The sequence below is a fragment of the Nyctereutes procyonoides genome, unplaced genomic scaffold, assembly GCF_905146905.1.
Source record: "Nyctereutes procyonoides isolate TBG_1078 unplaced genomic scaffold, NYPRO_anot_genome, whole genome shotgun sequence".
Taxonomy (NCBI): domain Eukaryota; kingdom Metazoa; phylum Chordata; class Mammalia; order Carnivora; family Canidae; genus Nyctereutes; species Nyctereutes procyonoides.
In genome coordinates, this window is record NW_026575146.1 from 74,733,499 (window position 1) to 74,749,607 (window position 16,109).

At 58.2% G+C, this 16,109-nt stretch overlaps 1 protein-coding gene across 8 annotated transcripts; it reads left to right on the top strand.

The window, feature by feature from the left end:
* The first annotated feature begins 3,583 nt into the window (after positions 1 to 3,583).
* MEIS3 (Meis homeobox 3) lies at positions 3,584 to 15,475 on the top strand. Of its 8 annotated transcripts, none has more exons than XM_055311940.1 (13): positions 3,584 to 3,912; positions 5,454 to 6,007; positions 6,192 to 6,351; positions 6,453 to 6,503; positions 7,527 to 7,577; positions 7,759 to 7,908; positions 10,772 to 10,883; positions 11,070 to 11,218; positions 11,956 to 12,032; positions 12,256 to 12,314; positions 12,427 to 12,505; positions 13,123 to 13,185; positions 15,057 to 15,475. In XM_055311940.1, the coding sequence occupies exons 2-13, from the start codon at positions 5,787 to 5,789 to the stop codon at positions 15,139 to 15,141; spliced, it is 1,257 nt and encodes a 418-aa protein (XP_055167915.1). In that variant the 5' UTR covers positions 3,584 to 3,912; positions 5,454 to 5,786; the 3' UTR covers positions 15,142 to 15,475. The 8 variants fall into 8 exon arrangements, with proteins under 8 accessions (XP_055167915.1, XP_055167916.1, XP_055167919.1 ...); XM_055311941.1 differs by having other exon boundaries at positions 5,826 to 6,007; XM_055311944.1 differs by having other exon boundaries at positions 3,586 to 3,912; positions 5,826 to 6,007; positions 12,422 to 12,505.
* The last annotated feature ends 634 nt before the right edge of the window (positions 15,476 to 16,109 follow it).

Genomic DNA, 16,109 nt, shown 5'->3' on the forward strand with positions numbered 1-16,109 from the left:
CTCGATGGGGTAGGGCTGGAAGGTGACACCCCTCCCAGGCTCACCTGGGGGTCTGGGTCCATCAGAGCCACACACCCCCAGTGAGAAAGGCAGACATGCACACTCCCGAATGCTTGGACCCAGGCGTCCAAACAGCACCCTGGGAGCCAGGGCCACACGGGATCAGCAGGAGATGTGGCCATATGGGGTCAGCAAGCGTGGGCCACACCCCCAAGGCTCCAGGCCTGGACCCCACTGGCTCCCTCCTCTGGGACACAGCCTCCGAGGGTCCAAGGACCACTTAAGAGAGGCAGCTCCGCAGAGGAGGGCTGAGGTCTGAGAGAGATGGCACTGGGGTGTGTGTGTGTGTGTGTGTGTGTGTGTGTGTGTGTGTGTGTGTAGACCTTCAGGCTGGGGGCGTGGCAGGGAGAAAACTGCAGGCCCCCTCGCCCCTCCTTCCACCAGTTTTCCAGACACTCCTATGTTCCCCTTGCCAACATTTCACTCCTCTCTTTAATGAAAAAGATTTATGCCCAGGACTCAAGGCCCTCCTCCCTGTTCGGGGGTGCAGCGTCCTCGGAGCTCAGAGCAATGGCAAAGATGACTGCCGTCTCTGTCCCCTGCTGCTCCCCGACTCTTCCCAGCACTGTTTTTGCCTGGCTCCCCGCCCCCCTGGCCTCACTGGGACGCCCCACCCCAGTGAAGACAGTGGCCTCTTGCCTTCTGTCTACACGCTCCCCACTGGGACTGTCACATCAGGCCACACTTCTTGTTTTCAGAATTGAGAGGGGGGAGGGGGGAGCCTCAGCATAACCCCCAAGATGGAAAGGGAGCCTGGGCCCGGACCCCCAGCCCTCCCACCCTGAACCTCAACTGAAGGCAGTGGGCAGGGGGCCGGGGAGGGGGTGGCAGACAGAAGAGCTTTGCATCTTTAATTAAAAAGTGATTTAAATTAATTTTCTGCTCCAAAACCCCTATCTGGGGGGCGGGGTGTGTGGCAGTGATTAAAGGCTCTCTGGGCCCCCTTCCCTTCCGCCTTCCTTAAAGGGCCAGCGTCGCCCAAGGGACAGTTGCTCCGGAGGGCTTTAGGGGCAGTGTCCCTGACACAGGGGCCCCCAGAGTCGGCCAAGGTCCCCAGGTCCTGCCCCCCCCAAGCCCATTGTCCAGCAGATGGGGAGACAGGCTGAGAGAGAAGAGGTGCTGAGAGGGGTCTGGAACCTGGGTGCCTGGGTGGGGGACACCGAGGGACAGTCAGGCTGGGGGCGCTGGGGGTCGGTGGGCCTGGGAGGTTCCAAGGATAGTCAGGGACAGAGAGAGGGAGGGCACGGGACAGAGGGCCAGAGCCAGAGAGGCGGGTTGGGGGGGTGTTTTGGGGTGAGGCTGAGCCCCGGGTTGGGGAGGCAGAGACCTTCCTGGGATGGGGGGGAGCAGGGCTGCGGGCCTCCTCGCTGGCCCTGTCCCAGCGGGAAGTGCTGCTGCCGTCCTCACACTATCCCTCCTGCTGCAGCTCCCCCGGCTCACCCTGGTGGCTAGTTTCCGCGGGAGCAGAGGAGGAGAGGCAGGTTGCCGCAGAGCAGAGCTGTTTATGAGGGTCATAAAAATATCCTTAGCGAGCCCAGCAGGGGTGGGCACGCTGCCTCCGCCCCTGTCTCACTGACTCCCTCTCTCTGGGTCTCTGTCCCCCTCTGGATCTCTGGCCCCCAACTCTGTCCCCCTCTTCCTGGATCTCGTCCCGGCCCCCTTCCTTCTCAATCTCTGTCGTTTCTCTTTGGCCAGGTCTCTCAGGAGTGATGGTAGGTAACTCCTGGGGGTCCAGAGGATGAAAACAAGGGGTCATTTCCCTGGGAGAGCCCATCATTGCGATTTCAGAGAGTTCTCGGGCCTCCTGACACACATTCGCACATCCCCTCAGGAATTTGAGGACACCAGAGGATAAAGACCCCTAATATGGAAAAAGCCAGTGAGACAATGAATCCCAGTGTCTCTCTTCTCCCACCTGCCCTCTGCTCTCCCTGACCTCCTCTCAGTTCCTCCAACTCTCCAGGCACATTCCTGCCCCAGGGCCTTTGCACCTGCTATTCCTCTGCTTCCCACAAGGGTCTTCCTTCGGCCATCCCCCTGGCTCCCTCCCTCACCTTCTTCAGGTCTCTGCTCAGGTGTCACCTCCTGTGAGGGCCTTCACTGTCCAGCTTATATCATCATCTCTGTTCCCGTTGTGCTCTACTTCGGAGCACTTGTCACCTCCAGGCATTGTTTTACACTTACACATTTACTTACTGGTCTACTCCCTCCCCGACCATCCCCAACTGAATGCAAGTGCCAGGAGGCCAGGAAGTTTGTCTTGTTTCCCCGCTCGGTCCAGGACGGCGCCCAGCACACAGTCGCCGCTCCATAGTAATTTTTGTTGCAGAACCCTCTTCTATCTCACTAGAACACTAGCTGCAAAGGCCGTGTGGGTCCCAGATCCTCCAGGACCCAGATAACAACCGCCGACCTGCCCTCCGACAGATGCGGGAGCAGGCACATGATTTACCCTCAGCTCTGGAGGTTCCACAAACTGCACAGAGAGCCTGGGAGACCCTTGTAAGAGGCGGGCGGGGGGTGGAAAACGGGCAGGGGGACACAGGGATGCCTCCAGGCCAACCACCCACGTGCACATACACACGCCAGGCACGGGCTGGCACTCTGACATGCGAGGCCCAGACTGTGTGTGTACAAAGTCAGGTGGACACTCACCCCAGAAACTCCCCATCTTCAGAGACACCAACAACCCTGCAAACACACGCCGGGCCCCAGGGCATAGCACATCCCCGGGCATCGCCCCACAACCAGACAAGCCAGACACATGCGCGCACACGCAGATGGCTTCAGGCCAGGCACAGAGCATCCTCGGCTCCTGGGGGAGAGAAGTTAGGGGGCCCAGAGCAAGAAGAGAAACTAAAATAGGGGGTCTGGTTACTCCCAGCCTCCAGTTCTCTCCTCTGTGTGCTCGTCTCCTAGAGACAGACGGACAGAGACCAAGAGAGAGAGACAAAGAGGGAAGGGCACGGAGAGGAAGGGAGCGGGGACGCGGAGCCGGGCAGCGGGGCCGGGCGGGCGGGCGGAGACCTGTGGCGGCGGCGGGGAGGCCCGCGCGGGGGGCGGGGGGCGGGGGGCCGGGGTGGGGACCCGGGGAGACCCCGACACAAAGGCCGCCCCGAGGGCGGCGGCGCTGGGGGTGGGGGGAGGGAGAGGCGGAGGGGAGGGGAGGGAGGAGGGAGGAGGGAGGGGAGGTGGGGGAGGGAGGGAGGGGAGGGGAGGGCCGCGCGCCCCGCGCGCCCCGCCCGCCCCGCCCGCGGCCCAGCCACCGGCGGACAGCGGGTTAAGCATCTCGATGTGGAACTTCCGGATGTGACCACAGAGAGAGGGAGAGACCGGGAGAGACCGGGAGAGACCGGGAGGCGGGGAGACACCGAGCCGCCCAGCCGCCCGCAGCCCTCCGGCCCGCCGCCGCCGGGACCCCGCGCGGGGAGCCCCCGCCGCCCGCGCCCCCGCCCGCGCCCCCGCCCCGCGCCCCGCCGCCCCCCTCCCCGTCTCCCGGTCCTCGGCCTCGGGCCGCTCCGATCCTCCCGGGACCCGGGGCGGGGGTGGGGGCGGGGAGGGACCGGGGGCCCGCGCCCCCGCTCACCCCTGCCCCCGCCGGCATGAGCCCCTCGCCGTGACCCCCGCGGGGGGGAGGGCGCCGGGGGTCCATGCGCGCAGCCTCCGCGCTGCCCGGCGCCGGCCACTGACGGCGGCGGGGGTGGGGGGGCCGGGCCCCCGGTCTCCCGCCCCACCCCCTGGCGTCCGCACCGCGGCCCGTCGGGGGCCGCTGCCCCGGGCTGCGCCCGCCCCGCCGGCCAGGCCCTGGAGGGACCCGGGAGCTGCCGCCGGCATCAGCCCATGGCCCGGAGGGTAGGTCTGGGGCCGCGCACCCGTCCCGCCCCCTCCTCCGTCTCTTTCTCCGCCTCCCTCCCCTCTCTGCCCCCGGCTCTCCCCTGTCTCTGCTCCGGGTCTCCCCTTCTCTCCACCCCTGGGTCTCCCGTGTCTCTGCTCCGGGTCTCCCCCTCTTTCGGGCTGGGGTCTCTCCCTCTCTCCGGCCGGAGTCTCCCCTCTCTGTCCCCGGGTCTCCCCTGTTTTTGCTCCGGGTCTCCCCCTCTCTCCACCCTGATGTCTCCTCCTCTCTCTGCTCTGGCTCTCCCCGGCTCTGCTCCGGTCCCCCCTCTCTCCAGCCAGGGTCTCCTCCTCTCTCCACCCCTGGGTCTCCTCTCTCTGGGCCCCCCCACCCTGGGTCTCCCCTGCCCCTGGGTGTCCTGCTTCTTGCCGGGTCCTTTCTACCACCCACTTTCCCCTTCTGCCCTCCCCAGTCCTCCCCTCCGGTCTACTTTTGTTCCAAGTCCTCTTGAGGGTTAGGGGTGGGGACAGTGCTGGGGGAGGGGGTGTCTCACAGGCGGGGCCAGAGGTTCTGTCTTCTTTGGTTCTGAGGATGGGGAGAGCAGAGGAGATGAGGCGAGGAGGTGAGTATGCACCTTGGGGGGTGCAGGGGATGGGGACGTGGCAGGATGTCAGGACCCCATTGCCCGTCTTAGGAGGTGCGAGGCATGGCGCGGAAATGTTGGATTCAACTTTGGGGCTCAGGAGAAGTTAGGAGAGGAGGAAGAGAAAGACACGGAGAGAGGGACACACACACACACACACACACACACACACACACACACACACACGGAGCCTTGGGTGCCAGGGTGCCCCAGGGCGGGGATGCCTGCGTCCTTCTGTTGGAGTCTCTGCTTCTCTGAGCCGTTTGGAAGCGCAGGGACAGGGCTTGGCCTGGGTGCCTTAAGGTCCCCCCGGCCTCCCCAGCCTGCGTGCTTGTGTGATGACAGCGCTTCGCTCTGGGCCGATTGCACAAGTGGGTTTCTGCGGTCGTGCGGGTTTACGCTTTGGTTCAACAAGTGTTTGTGGAATATGTGCCAGGCGCTGTGCGGAATGCCTCCTTCCTTCCTTCCTTCCTTCCTTCCTTCCTTCCTTCCTTCCTTCCTTCACGCATGCGCTAAAGGCGTCATTCATTCATTCATTCATTCACCCACTCATTCCTTCATTGCTGTGTCTGGTGTTTGGCTCTGTGTGTGTGTGGGGGGGTGCATTCACATGGCAAGGGGCGTGTGACAGGTTGTTAAGGCACACTCAGATGTGCATATGTGATAACTATGAGATGAAATTGAAGTTGGGGTGGACAGTGTAGACATACATTTATGTATATGTGCTGCCGAAGCGAGCACGAGACATACATTTATGCATAAATGATGTGCTGCTGTTGTGGTAAGTGTCCATGAGTGAGCCTCTCTCTCTCTCTCTCTCTCTCTCTCTCTCTCTCTCTCTCTCCCCCCCCCCCCGTATCTTCTCTCCTCCATCCTCTCTGTCCTCCCCTGTGTCTCTCTCTTGCATCTTGCTCCTAGTCTCTCTCCCCATGCTCTCTCACCTCCTGCCTCCCCTCCTGGCTCCGGGAGGAGCTGGGAGTTACATCAGCTGACCCCTGACCCTTAGACCTGAGATCTGGGTCATCTCTCTCCTCTGGACCCTTCTGCCCACACATCGAGAATCTGGGAGGGGACATTTTTCACAGGCCAGGCATATAAGAGAAGACCCTGGGACAGGGCCTTCAGCTCCACCCCAGCCCCATGGGACGTCCGAGGTCCAAAGCTGGCAGGGCTCAGACACGGAGAATGGAAGGGCTGGCTCTGGGGGCAGGGAGGGGCCTCTCCTGGGTGCCAGGGTAGGGAGCTTTCCTGATGCCTCCTTGGGGATCTCCCCCTCTCGCCTCCCCCCAGTATGATGAGCTGCCCCACTACCCAGGCATCGTGGACAGCACCGCAGCCCTGGCTGGCTTCTCAGAGGCAGTGGCCTCGGCACCGAGAGCCCCGGGGCCCTATGGCCCCCACCGGCCTCCCCAACCCCAGCCCCCGGGCTTGGACAGTGATGGCCTGAGGAGAGAGAAGGATGAGATCTACGGGTGAGTCGGGGCAGGACTGAAGGCTCCGTGGGGTCTTGGGATGCGGGCTCCTTTCTCTGACTTTTCTTGCTCTGTCTTGGTCTCTCCCTGTCTTCCTCTGGGTCTTCTGTCCCTCCCCCCAGGTGCCCCACACTCCGCACATCCCCTCCCTCCCCTCATGAACCTTCTCTCCTGCTTCCCCCAGACACCCGCTCTTCCCACTGCTGGCCCTGGTCTTTGAGAAATGCGAACTGGCCACGTGCTCGCCCCGCGACGGGGCCGGGGCTGGGGTGGGCGCACCTCCAGGCGGTGACGTGTGCTCCTCTGATTCCTTCAACGAGGACATCGCTGCCTTTGCCAAGCAGGTGGGCACCCCCCTCTGCTGTGTGTGCTGGAGGGGGCGTGCAGTGAGCAGGGGTGGGCAGGAGACGGGACGCACCCTCCCGGGATTCTCTCTTCCTCCCAGGTCCGCTCTGAGAGGCCTCTCTTCTCTTCCAATCCGGAGCTGGACAATCTGGTAAGACCTGCACCCTCCCTGATGCCCCTTCCTCCTGTTCCCCCCTCCAAGGCCCTGGGGTTGGTTGTGGTCACCTGTAGAGAGGTCACCTAACACGCTTTTTCAAACAGCTATCATTGTTGCCCATTTGCAGTGAGTCTAGCCAAGAGCTTGAGAACGGGGATGGATGGCCTGGCTTCCAATCCGAGCTCTGCCACTCACTAGTTCTGTGACCCAGGACATGGAGCTGCATCTCCCCGTGCCTCAGTTTCCTCCTCTGTAGCTAGGAGAGATTCCTGTCTTGTAGGGCTGGTGTGAGGATAAAATGAGCTAACAGGAGTCTGGCACTTAGAACAGCGCCTGGCACAGACCAAGGACTCAGTAGGCATTTAGCTGTGCTTCACCCGGGACAACCGAGCCCACGCCGGGATGGGTGCGGGACGAGTGCAGGAACAGGGCTGCAGAGGGGAGAGGACAGAGGAGAGGGACAGGGAAGGAGAAATACCCCCACTTCTCCCTTTCTTTTGCTTTCTGGCTCCCGCCAGGGCTTCCTATTGGCTGAGCCATTTGGCAAAGGACTCTGGGAAATGTAGTTTACAGTCAAAGTGGGAAGTGGAGCAGGGGGCAGGGGGCTAAGATGGGGTATTATAGCGGGACTTCATTCACTCCTCGCAACGGATCCTTTCCTGTCTCTTCCACCTCTTGCTTCTCTTTCTTTGTCTCTGACTCTCTCACGTTCCATCTTCCCTTAATTCTGGGTCTCTGTTCTCTGTTGCTCTCTGCGCCCCCCCTTCTGTCCCTCTCTGCCTCTCTGTCCTCTGTCTTTGTCATTCTAACTCACTCTTTCCCTTCCTCCCTCTCCTCTCACCTTCCTCTTCCCCTTGTCCTTCACCCTCTTTCTTTCTTTCCTTCCCTCCTCCCCAACCTCCTCCTCTCCCTCCTCCCCTCCCTCCTCCTCCTCTTGTCCTTCTCCCTCTCTCTCCTTCCCTCTGCCCCTCCCTCCTCCCCTCCTCTGTCTCTTCCCATCTCCATCTCTGTTTTCAGATGATACAGGCCATTCAGGTGCTCCGCTTCCACCTGCTGGAGCTGGAGAAGGTGAGTGCTTCTCACTTCCCCTCCCACCCTCGCCTTCCCCCCCATCCCTCCCCTTCTCACCCCTTCCACCCCTCCTTCAGGCTCTCTGCCCACTGGAGCTGGAGCAGAATGCTGCCCCCACCCCTGTACACCCCAGCCCTGGCCCCCGGGTGGCCCCCCCAGTACCCCGGTGCCCCCTCAGGTCCACGACCTGTGCGACAACTTCTGTCACCGCTACATCACCTGCCTCAAGGGAAAGATGCCCATCGACCTGGTCATCGAGGATCGGGATGGCGGCTGCAGGGAGGACCTCGAAGACTACCCGCCCTCCTGCCCCAGCCTCCCAGATCAGGTGTGGATGGGGTGCCGGGCATCACCCCATGACCAAAGCCCTGAGCAGACACAGCCGGGCTACTGCGTGAAGGAGCGTACGCGCCCCCAGCCTCAGGCAGCCACAGCCAGACATGTGTGAGCACGGGGCACACGCCAGCGATGGCACAGCTACACAGACCTGAACACAGCTGGATGGCAGTGCGCGCACGCACGCACACACACACACACACACACTCCCATAGACTCAGCTACACCCACACAGCGTCAGACACAGCTACACAACTCACTGACGGCCATTCTCACTCACAGCTAGACAACAGCACGTACCACACACTCAAACACACACATCCCAGGCGCGTAACAGCGTCACACAGCACATCACCTGACTGAGCACATCCTGTGTGTAGAGCACATCCAGCCACACAACAACCACATGGAGGGAAATGGAGCCAAGCGGCCCCAGATCCTGACATGCAAACTCAGACATGGCCACACTCAGACCCAGGCCTCCACGTGCTCATACACGTGGCACCCTCCCCACATCACAGCTGGACTGCGGCCCCGGGCACACGCACCATGCCACCCAGCAGCCCAAGCCCCAGAGGCAGATGGATGAGTTTTGTTGACAATCCCATAAACAGCAGCGCAGATCCTGTATTTTTTTTAAGATTGTATGTATTTATTCATGAGAGACACACAGAGAGGCAGAGACACAGGCAGAGGGAGAAGCAGGCTCCCTGCGGGGAGCTCGATGCAGGACTCAATCCCGGCACCCCAGGATCATGACCTGAGCCGAAGGCAGATGCTCAACCACTGAGCCATCCAGGCGTCCCAGCAGCACAGATCCTAAACAGGGCCACCCCCACATGGTGGTCATGCTACCAGCACACACAGCAATGATACAACATGACACCTGCACCCAGACACAGGCACGCAGTTGTACTGCACATAGACTCAGGCATGCTGGACACAGCAGCCACAGGGACCCTCTGGCCCACATGTGCCCCGTAATCTGCACATGCTCCACTAGAGCCCCCACTCAGAGACATAGCCATACTCCGTATCTTCACCCGGCCTCCCATACACACCCATGGCAATGGTCCAGCCCGATGGAGTCACAAAGCCTCCTGTGCGATAACCACACACACTGTCTCACAAAGAAGACAGCCATAAAAAAAAAAAAAAAAGAGGACAGCCAACCCCTCAAACAACAGCCACGAACTTAGAAAAACATGGCCCACACAGCCACTTGGCCATCTCAAAGGGGACACAACTACGTATCAGTCCCATTGTGTGTCTCAGCTCCACGCATGTAACTCTCAACCATGCCACAGCCACCTCTTCTCTGGGACAACCATGCCATCTCGGACACAGGCACAAGCACACTGACATGCACCACACAGCAGTCTCAAGACAGCATCAGGCACACTGATGGGGAACAGCCGGAGGTGACGGTGGCAGCCAAGCTCAGGAGCCTTCAGTTTGCACATCCGTCCACCATGCACTGACACACACAATTCCACACAGACATACCACACCTGGAGAAGCCTTCTCTGAGCTTTGGCATCTCTAGCTCTGCCCCTGCAGGACACAGATGATGCAGCACCCGGCAGTGGGCCATTTCGGGCAGGGCTGGCAGGGTGGAGGGCAGTCAGCAGGGCAGGTGGGGTACTGGGTCTGCCTCTCAACAATTGAACTGTTGGAATTGATAAAGGAATTGATCCTTTAACCAAATGACAAAGAGGTGTTGATGCAGTCTCTGGGGGGGCGGGGCAGCCTCCCTAGGACACAGAGCTGGGCCCTGGGCGGGCGGATCCAATGCATTGTCAAGTTCCTCAAAATGTATCAGAGTTTGGACTAAAGAAAGTGCAACCCGAACTGCCCCCCTTCATCCATCTGCAATTCAGAGACCCACCCCCCATCTCTGAAAAGTGAAAGTTGTGTTTTATCCCCTAGAAGTTTAGTGCAAACTCATTTGGCAGCAAAGTCTGACCCGAACTAATGAGAGGCTATTTATAGCCTTTATTTATTCCACTCAGTTAAATATTCATCCATTTTGCTGCAGAAATGTTAATGAGTTCGATGACGAGGTTAAGCCCCGGCCCCCGCTGGGGGTGTTATGAACTTCTTCGGAAGCAGGGATTTACTGTCTATAGCTGGCAAGGGTTCCAGGGGCGCCCCGCTGGCTCCATCCATAGACCAGGTGACTCTTGATCTTCAGGGTCATGAATCTGAGATTACTTTTAAAAATAAATAAATATGTGAAAAGTTCTGAATTCTGCAACACTGCAGGCCCAGGATTTCAGATAAGATGCCGTGGACCCGTATAAGCACATCTTTACTGGACAATTACAATGCGCCTTTTTTTTTTTTTTTTTTTTTTTTTTTTTTTTGTGCTGAAACCCAGGATCAAAACTTTGCGCTTTTTGGTTGTTTTTTTTGTTTTGTTTTGTTTTGTTTTGTTTTTAAGATTTTACTTATTTATTCATGAGAGACACAGACACAGGCAGAGGGAGAAGCAGGTTCCCTGGAGAGAGCCCAATGCAGTACTCGATCCCAGGACCCCGGGATTGCGACCTGAGCCAAAAGCAGACGCTACACTACTGAGCCACCCAGGTCCCCCAAAGCTTTGTGCCTTTGATGTAAACCAGCTCACTGAGCCCTTACCACGCTCTGTGAGGTGGGGACAGGTGTTGTCCTCTGTTTTCCAGTTGAGGAAACAGGCACAGAGAAGCGAAGCACATTGCCCAAGGTCACAGCCAAGAAAGAGGCAGGGACAGGCGTTACCCTCAGGGGTCCCAGCTCCGGAGCCCACGGCCTCAGCCACTGTGCTATCTAGTGCCCCCAAGCCTTGGCACTGACCTCCAGCTCTTGTTTTCCAGAATAATGCATGGATTAGAGACCATGAGGACAGCGGATCTGTACATTTGGGGACCCCGGGTCCATCCAGTGGGGGCCTCGCCTCCCAGAGTGGGGACAACTCCAGCGACCAAGGTAAGAAGCCTGGGAGGTGAAGGGGAAATGTGGAGGTCGGTCTGAGGATTGAAGTTAGACAGCAAGTAGTATTTCCAGAGGCGCGAGGACGACTGGAGTGTGGAGTGCTCTCTTGGAGGAGGGTTCTGGGTCCCCCTGGCCTCTTCCCTCACTGCCCACAAGCACAGCATGCCTATCCCCCCTCAGGAGACGGACTAGACACAAGTGTGGCCTCTCCAAGTTCTGGGGGAGAGGACGAGGAGCTGGACCAGGAGCGGCGGCGGAATAAGAAGAGGGGGATCTTCCCCAAGGTGGCTACCAATATCATGAGAGCCTGGTTGTTTCAGCACCTCTCGGTGAGAGCCCTGGGGCCCAGATGCAGGGTGGGCATAGGGTGAGAAGGAAAAGGATGGCTGCACAGAGGCCGAGGCCCTGAGAGAGACCCAGAGATGGGAGACTGAGGCACGGGGGCGGGGTATTGAGGGTGAATCTCAAGCGGGGAGAGCTTCTGTGAGTGCAACCTGTGGTGCTTCTAAAGGCTCGAAACTCACCCAGTCCTGCCCCCAACCCACCCGCCCCCCATCAGTCATCACCAAATAGAGCCTATGATGGATGGGGCTGTGAGGAGTAGGTGGGGAGCCTAGTGGTCTCCTAGCCAGAAGTGGGTGAAGATGCAGGCAGTTTAGCCCTAACCAGTGCACCACGCTGCCTCGCGGGGAGAGCCGGGAAGATACAGACAAGAAGAGAGTCGTGGAGTCAGAGGGACGGGGACAGGGACAACGAGAGACACGCACAGACCGGGACCCTGACCCTGACGGAGACTCAGAGAACCCTGAGCTTCGGTCTCCCTAATGAAGCCGGTCAATTAGCATCTAATTGTTGGAAGAGGCGGGGGCGCCCACAGGCATAATTGCCCGAAGCTTGGCTCCACTTCCCTCCACTGGGCCCTGGGGGAGCCTGGAGCGGCTCAGACCTCAGACGAGCTGGCTCTCCAGGCCCTGCTCCAGCCTAGGCTCACCATCCCCACGGGGCCAGGCCTTGGGGCTCAGGTGGCAGGCTGGGCAGGCAGGGTGATTCTTGCTGGTGGCCACAGCACCCATACCCCTCGGAGGAGCAGAAGAAACAGCTGGCGCAGGACACGGGGCTCACCATCCTGCAGGTCAACAACTGGTGAGCAGCGCGGGAGGCTTGCGCGGGTCGCCGAGCCCCCAGTCCCGGGCGGGAGGCCGGGCGCTGTCCGCGGTGCTGAAGGAGGCTCCCGAGGCCCTGGGAGCCTCTCCGACCCCCCGCCCCATCCCGGTCCTCTCCTTCCAGCTCTGTCTACGTGTGTTCATTTCTGCCTCTCCCCTACTTCCTCTGACACCTTCCTTTTATTTCCATAACCCTCTCCCAGGTTCATTAACGCCCGGAGACGCATCGTGCAACCAATGATCGATCAATCCAACCGCACAGGTACAGGGAGAAGCTGGGGAGAGAGGGCCTAATGCTCTCCGGGGACGTATCAACGCTGGGACCCGCCTATCCAGGGTCTCAGCCTGCACCCTCCACCTCCCTGCCAGGGCAGAGTGCAGCCTTCAGCCCAGAGGGCCAACCCATGGGGGGCTACACGGAAGCTCAGCCACACATGACTGTCAGGCCTCCAGGTAAGGCCCTGCCCCTTAGCTAAGCCACGCCCCAACACGCCAGGCCCCGCCTCCAAATGAAGGTTCCCCCACCTCCTGGGATTAAGTGCATGAGTAATACAGTAATTCACTTGCATAACTGTGGAGCTGGAGAGGTGATCGTAGATTTCCTGATTCCCACTTTTTCCGAGCTGAGTTTGCTCCTTCCAGGTCTGCCCATCCATTGGAAGGCTCTACTTTTCCTTAAAGGACTAGTACCTTTTTTAAAAAATACTTTGTTTATTTTATTTTAGGGAGTGCACGCACACGAGGGCAAGCAAGGGCACCCCTGTGCACATGAGTGGGAGGAGTAGGGGAAGGGAGCAGCAGGGGGTAGGAAAAAAACAGACCCTGCATTGAGTGCAGAGCCAGATGGAGAGCTTGATCTCACGACGCTGAGATCATGACCTGAACTGAAATCAAGAATCTGTAGCTCAATCGCTCAATCGACTGAGCACCCAGGCACCCCAGGACTAGTACTTTCTTAAATGATGACTCAGTGTGTCCTGATAGAGGGATTCCCTGGGGAAGGAGCAGGTGGGAAGGGCATATGGGGATGTCTGGTGAAGAACCACAACCCTCCTCTTCTTGTCTTCCAGGGTCGATGGGGATGAGTTTGAACCTAGAAGGAGAGTGGCATTATCTATAGATTCAGGACAAGTGTGAGTGTCCAATGTCTAGGGATTCTGGGTTAGGGGTTGTGCAGCTCTCAAACTTTGGTAAGACCTCCAGATTCCAATATTGGGCCCCTCCAGAGCAGGATCAGCATGGGTCCCTGAACTGAGGGTTCTCCAAGGCTTCATGGGAAGATGATCCATCCATCCATCAATCAGCTCATCCATTTGTCTATATATTTATCCACCCATCAATCATCCATCTACCCACTATCCATCCAAACATACATCCACTCACTGTCCATTAATCTATCTACCCACCTACCCATTCATCCATCCACCTCTATACTGATCTGCCCACCCACACATCCACCCACTTAACCACACATTCACTTACTACCCACCTACCCATGAGCCATCCATGCATCCATCAGCCAGTTGTCATCCATCAGAAAATGCATCAACCCATTCATCCACTTACGTCCACCCACTAATATGTCCACCTACCATACTGTCACCCATCTACCTACCCACCCAATCATCCCCACATCTATCCATTCATACATCTCCAACATATATTAAACCCTCATTCGATATCCTGACCATAGCCAGGGAGGGTCCTGGTCTTGAGAAGATTTGGGCTTTTGAGGAAATGGACATCAGAAAGGAATGACAGTCCAGAGCAACAGCTGAAACAATAAAACACAGCTTGTTCAGAGGAGGGAGACATCATCTATCTCTGAGATATCAGGAAAGACTTCATAGAGGAAGTGACTTCTGTTTTGGGCCTTGAAGGATAAATATGAGTCCACTGGGTAGAAGTGAGGGGCAAGGAAGTAGGGTACATTCATTTACTCCCCCAGGTCTTAAAACTTTAGAGCATCTTCTCAGTCTTCATAAAAACCCCAAGAGGGAGAAATTATTATTTTCACGTTACAGATGAGAAAATTGATGCATAGAAAGAAGAGGTCACTTGTACAGGTTCACTCGGTTCAGAAAAGCCAAGGGAATAGCCTGTGCAAAGGCCCAGGGTTGAGAGGCTGCCTGGAATTTCTAAAACGCAAATCAGATCTTGAGCCCCTTTGGATTAAAGCTCTTCTGTGGCTCCCTTATGCCCTCTAGATGAAGTCCAGAGTCTTTAGTTTAGCACCTCTTCATTCTTTCATTCATTTAATACACATTCCCTGAGCACTTCTGTGCCTGCCCTGTGCTGGGAACATAGCAGTGACCATGACAGACCAGCCCTGCCCTCACGGGGTTCACTGTCCAGTGGGGGAGACAGACCTGTCTTTGGACAGTGATGACCCAATGTAGGCAGGGCTGGGATGAAGGAACTCAGGGACTGGAGGAGCCCAGAGTGGTCATCAGACCCAGGATGGAAGGTTTAGGGAAAATGTCCTGGAAGAGGGGACTTTGGAGCCAAGACCAGGAGAATGGAAGGAGGCGGGAAAGGAGGGAATTGTATATGCAAAGGCCAGTGCGCTTAGCAACCTCACAGCTATGAGACGGCCCCCCTGCCCCTGTCACCACTGCATGAGGGGGAAGGAGGACCAAGCTGAGCTGGCGCCAGCAGGCTGGGTGGGTGAATAATGAACTCAGGGCCAACAGAAAGTCTGGGAGATGGGAGCAGAGACCTAGGAGGGCTTGGGCACCCAGGGGCACGAGGGCAGGAGCCTGGGAAGGAGAGATGGACATGTTTGTTCAGGGCCCGGCAGGTCAGTGGGGGTCTCAGCTCTGCCCTGGTCAATCCAGGACAGGTGTGGCCTGGTCTGAGTGCCAGGGGACCTCAGAGATCAGAAGAGGTGGAGGGGGTTCTCAGTCTCTCTCCTTGTCTTCTTTTCTCTTCCTTGGTCTTAACTGTGCCGTGGGGCCAGGTCCCTCCACACTTCCTGACTTGACCTCTCGTCCCCTCTCCACAGACCCCAGCGTCCGGACTGTGACCACCAGGCTCACACCTTGTTCCAGTCCCCACCTGGTTCCCGACTTCAGGACCCCACCTCCTAAGGCCCCCCAATGCAATGCCTACCTCCCTGGGGCCCTGCCGGGACACGGGGGCCTGAGCGCCCACTTGAGGGTCTCTCAAGGACAAAGACAAGGCCTTCAGGCCCTGCACCCTGCTTCTGCCCTCACCTCTGCCTGGAACCCAACCTGAGCTCCTGGGCCTGGGTCTTCAGAAGATGGTGGCTGGGGGTCCCCCACCTCCAGGCTGCAGAAGAGACTGGCGGTGGGCTGGGGAGGTCAGGGAAGGAGGGTCAGCCGGATCCGACATTTGGGAGAGGTCCCCTGGTCCTCCTAGCCCACTCCCTGCCCTTCTCTCCCCCTACCTCCCTTCACTGATGTCTTCTACGTTTTTTTTTTTTTTTTTTTTAATGATAAAGTCTTAAAAACAAAAAAGCCACCGACCTGAGTTCTTTCTCTTTGGAGATTCCAATTCTCATCAATTTGAAGCTCATGAATTACCAATTATAATAATAATTAGATACTCTTTACCCCCACGCTCTTCTGACACACAGTATCAATTGGCTATGGCTGTGTAACAAACCACCGCAAAGCTTTGTGGTTCAAAATGCCACCTACTTTTTAGCTCATTATTTTACCCGGTTGGTATACGAGGCTCTGCTGGGCGGTTCCTGTGATTTCAACAGGGCTCTGCTTGTGTATCTGTGGCCAGAGATGGGTCAGCCCGGGGGTGACCTTGCTGGCCGGCCCCAGGGGCAGCCCCAGGCCAGCCCCAGGGGCAGCAGGGGTGACCTTGACAAGCAGACTGTCCAGTTTATTCACACAGAGGCTCGGTTGGACCACAAGAAAGCACAGGCCTCCTGAGGCCCCCAGCTCAGGTCTGACACCAGTTATCTCTGCTGCTTTCACTTGGCCACAGATTTCAAGGCCAGCCCAGATTCAAGGGAGGAGACATAGACTCCACCCCTTACAGGGCGGGGAGGGGGGCTGCAAACTCACAGCACAAGAGCTGG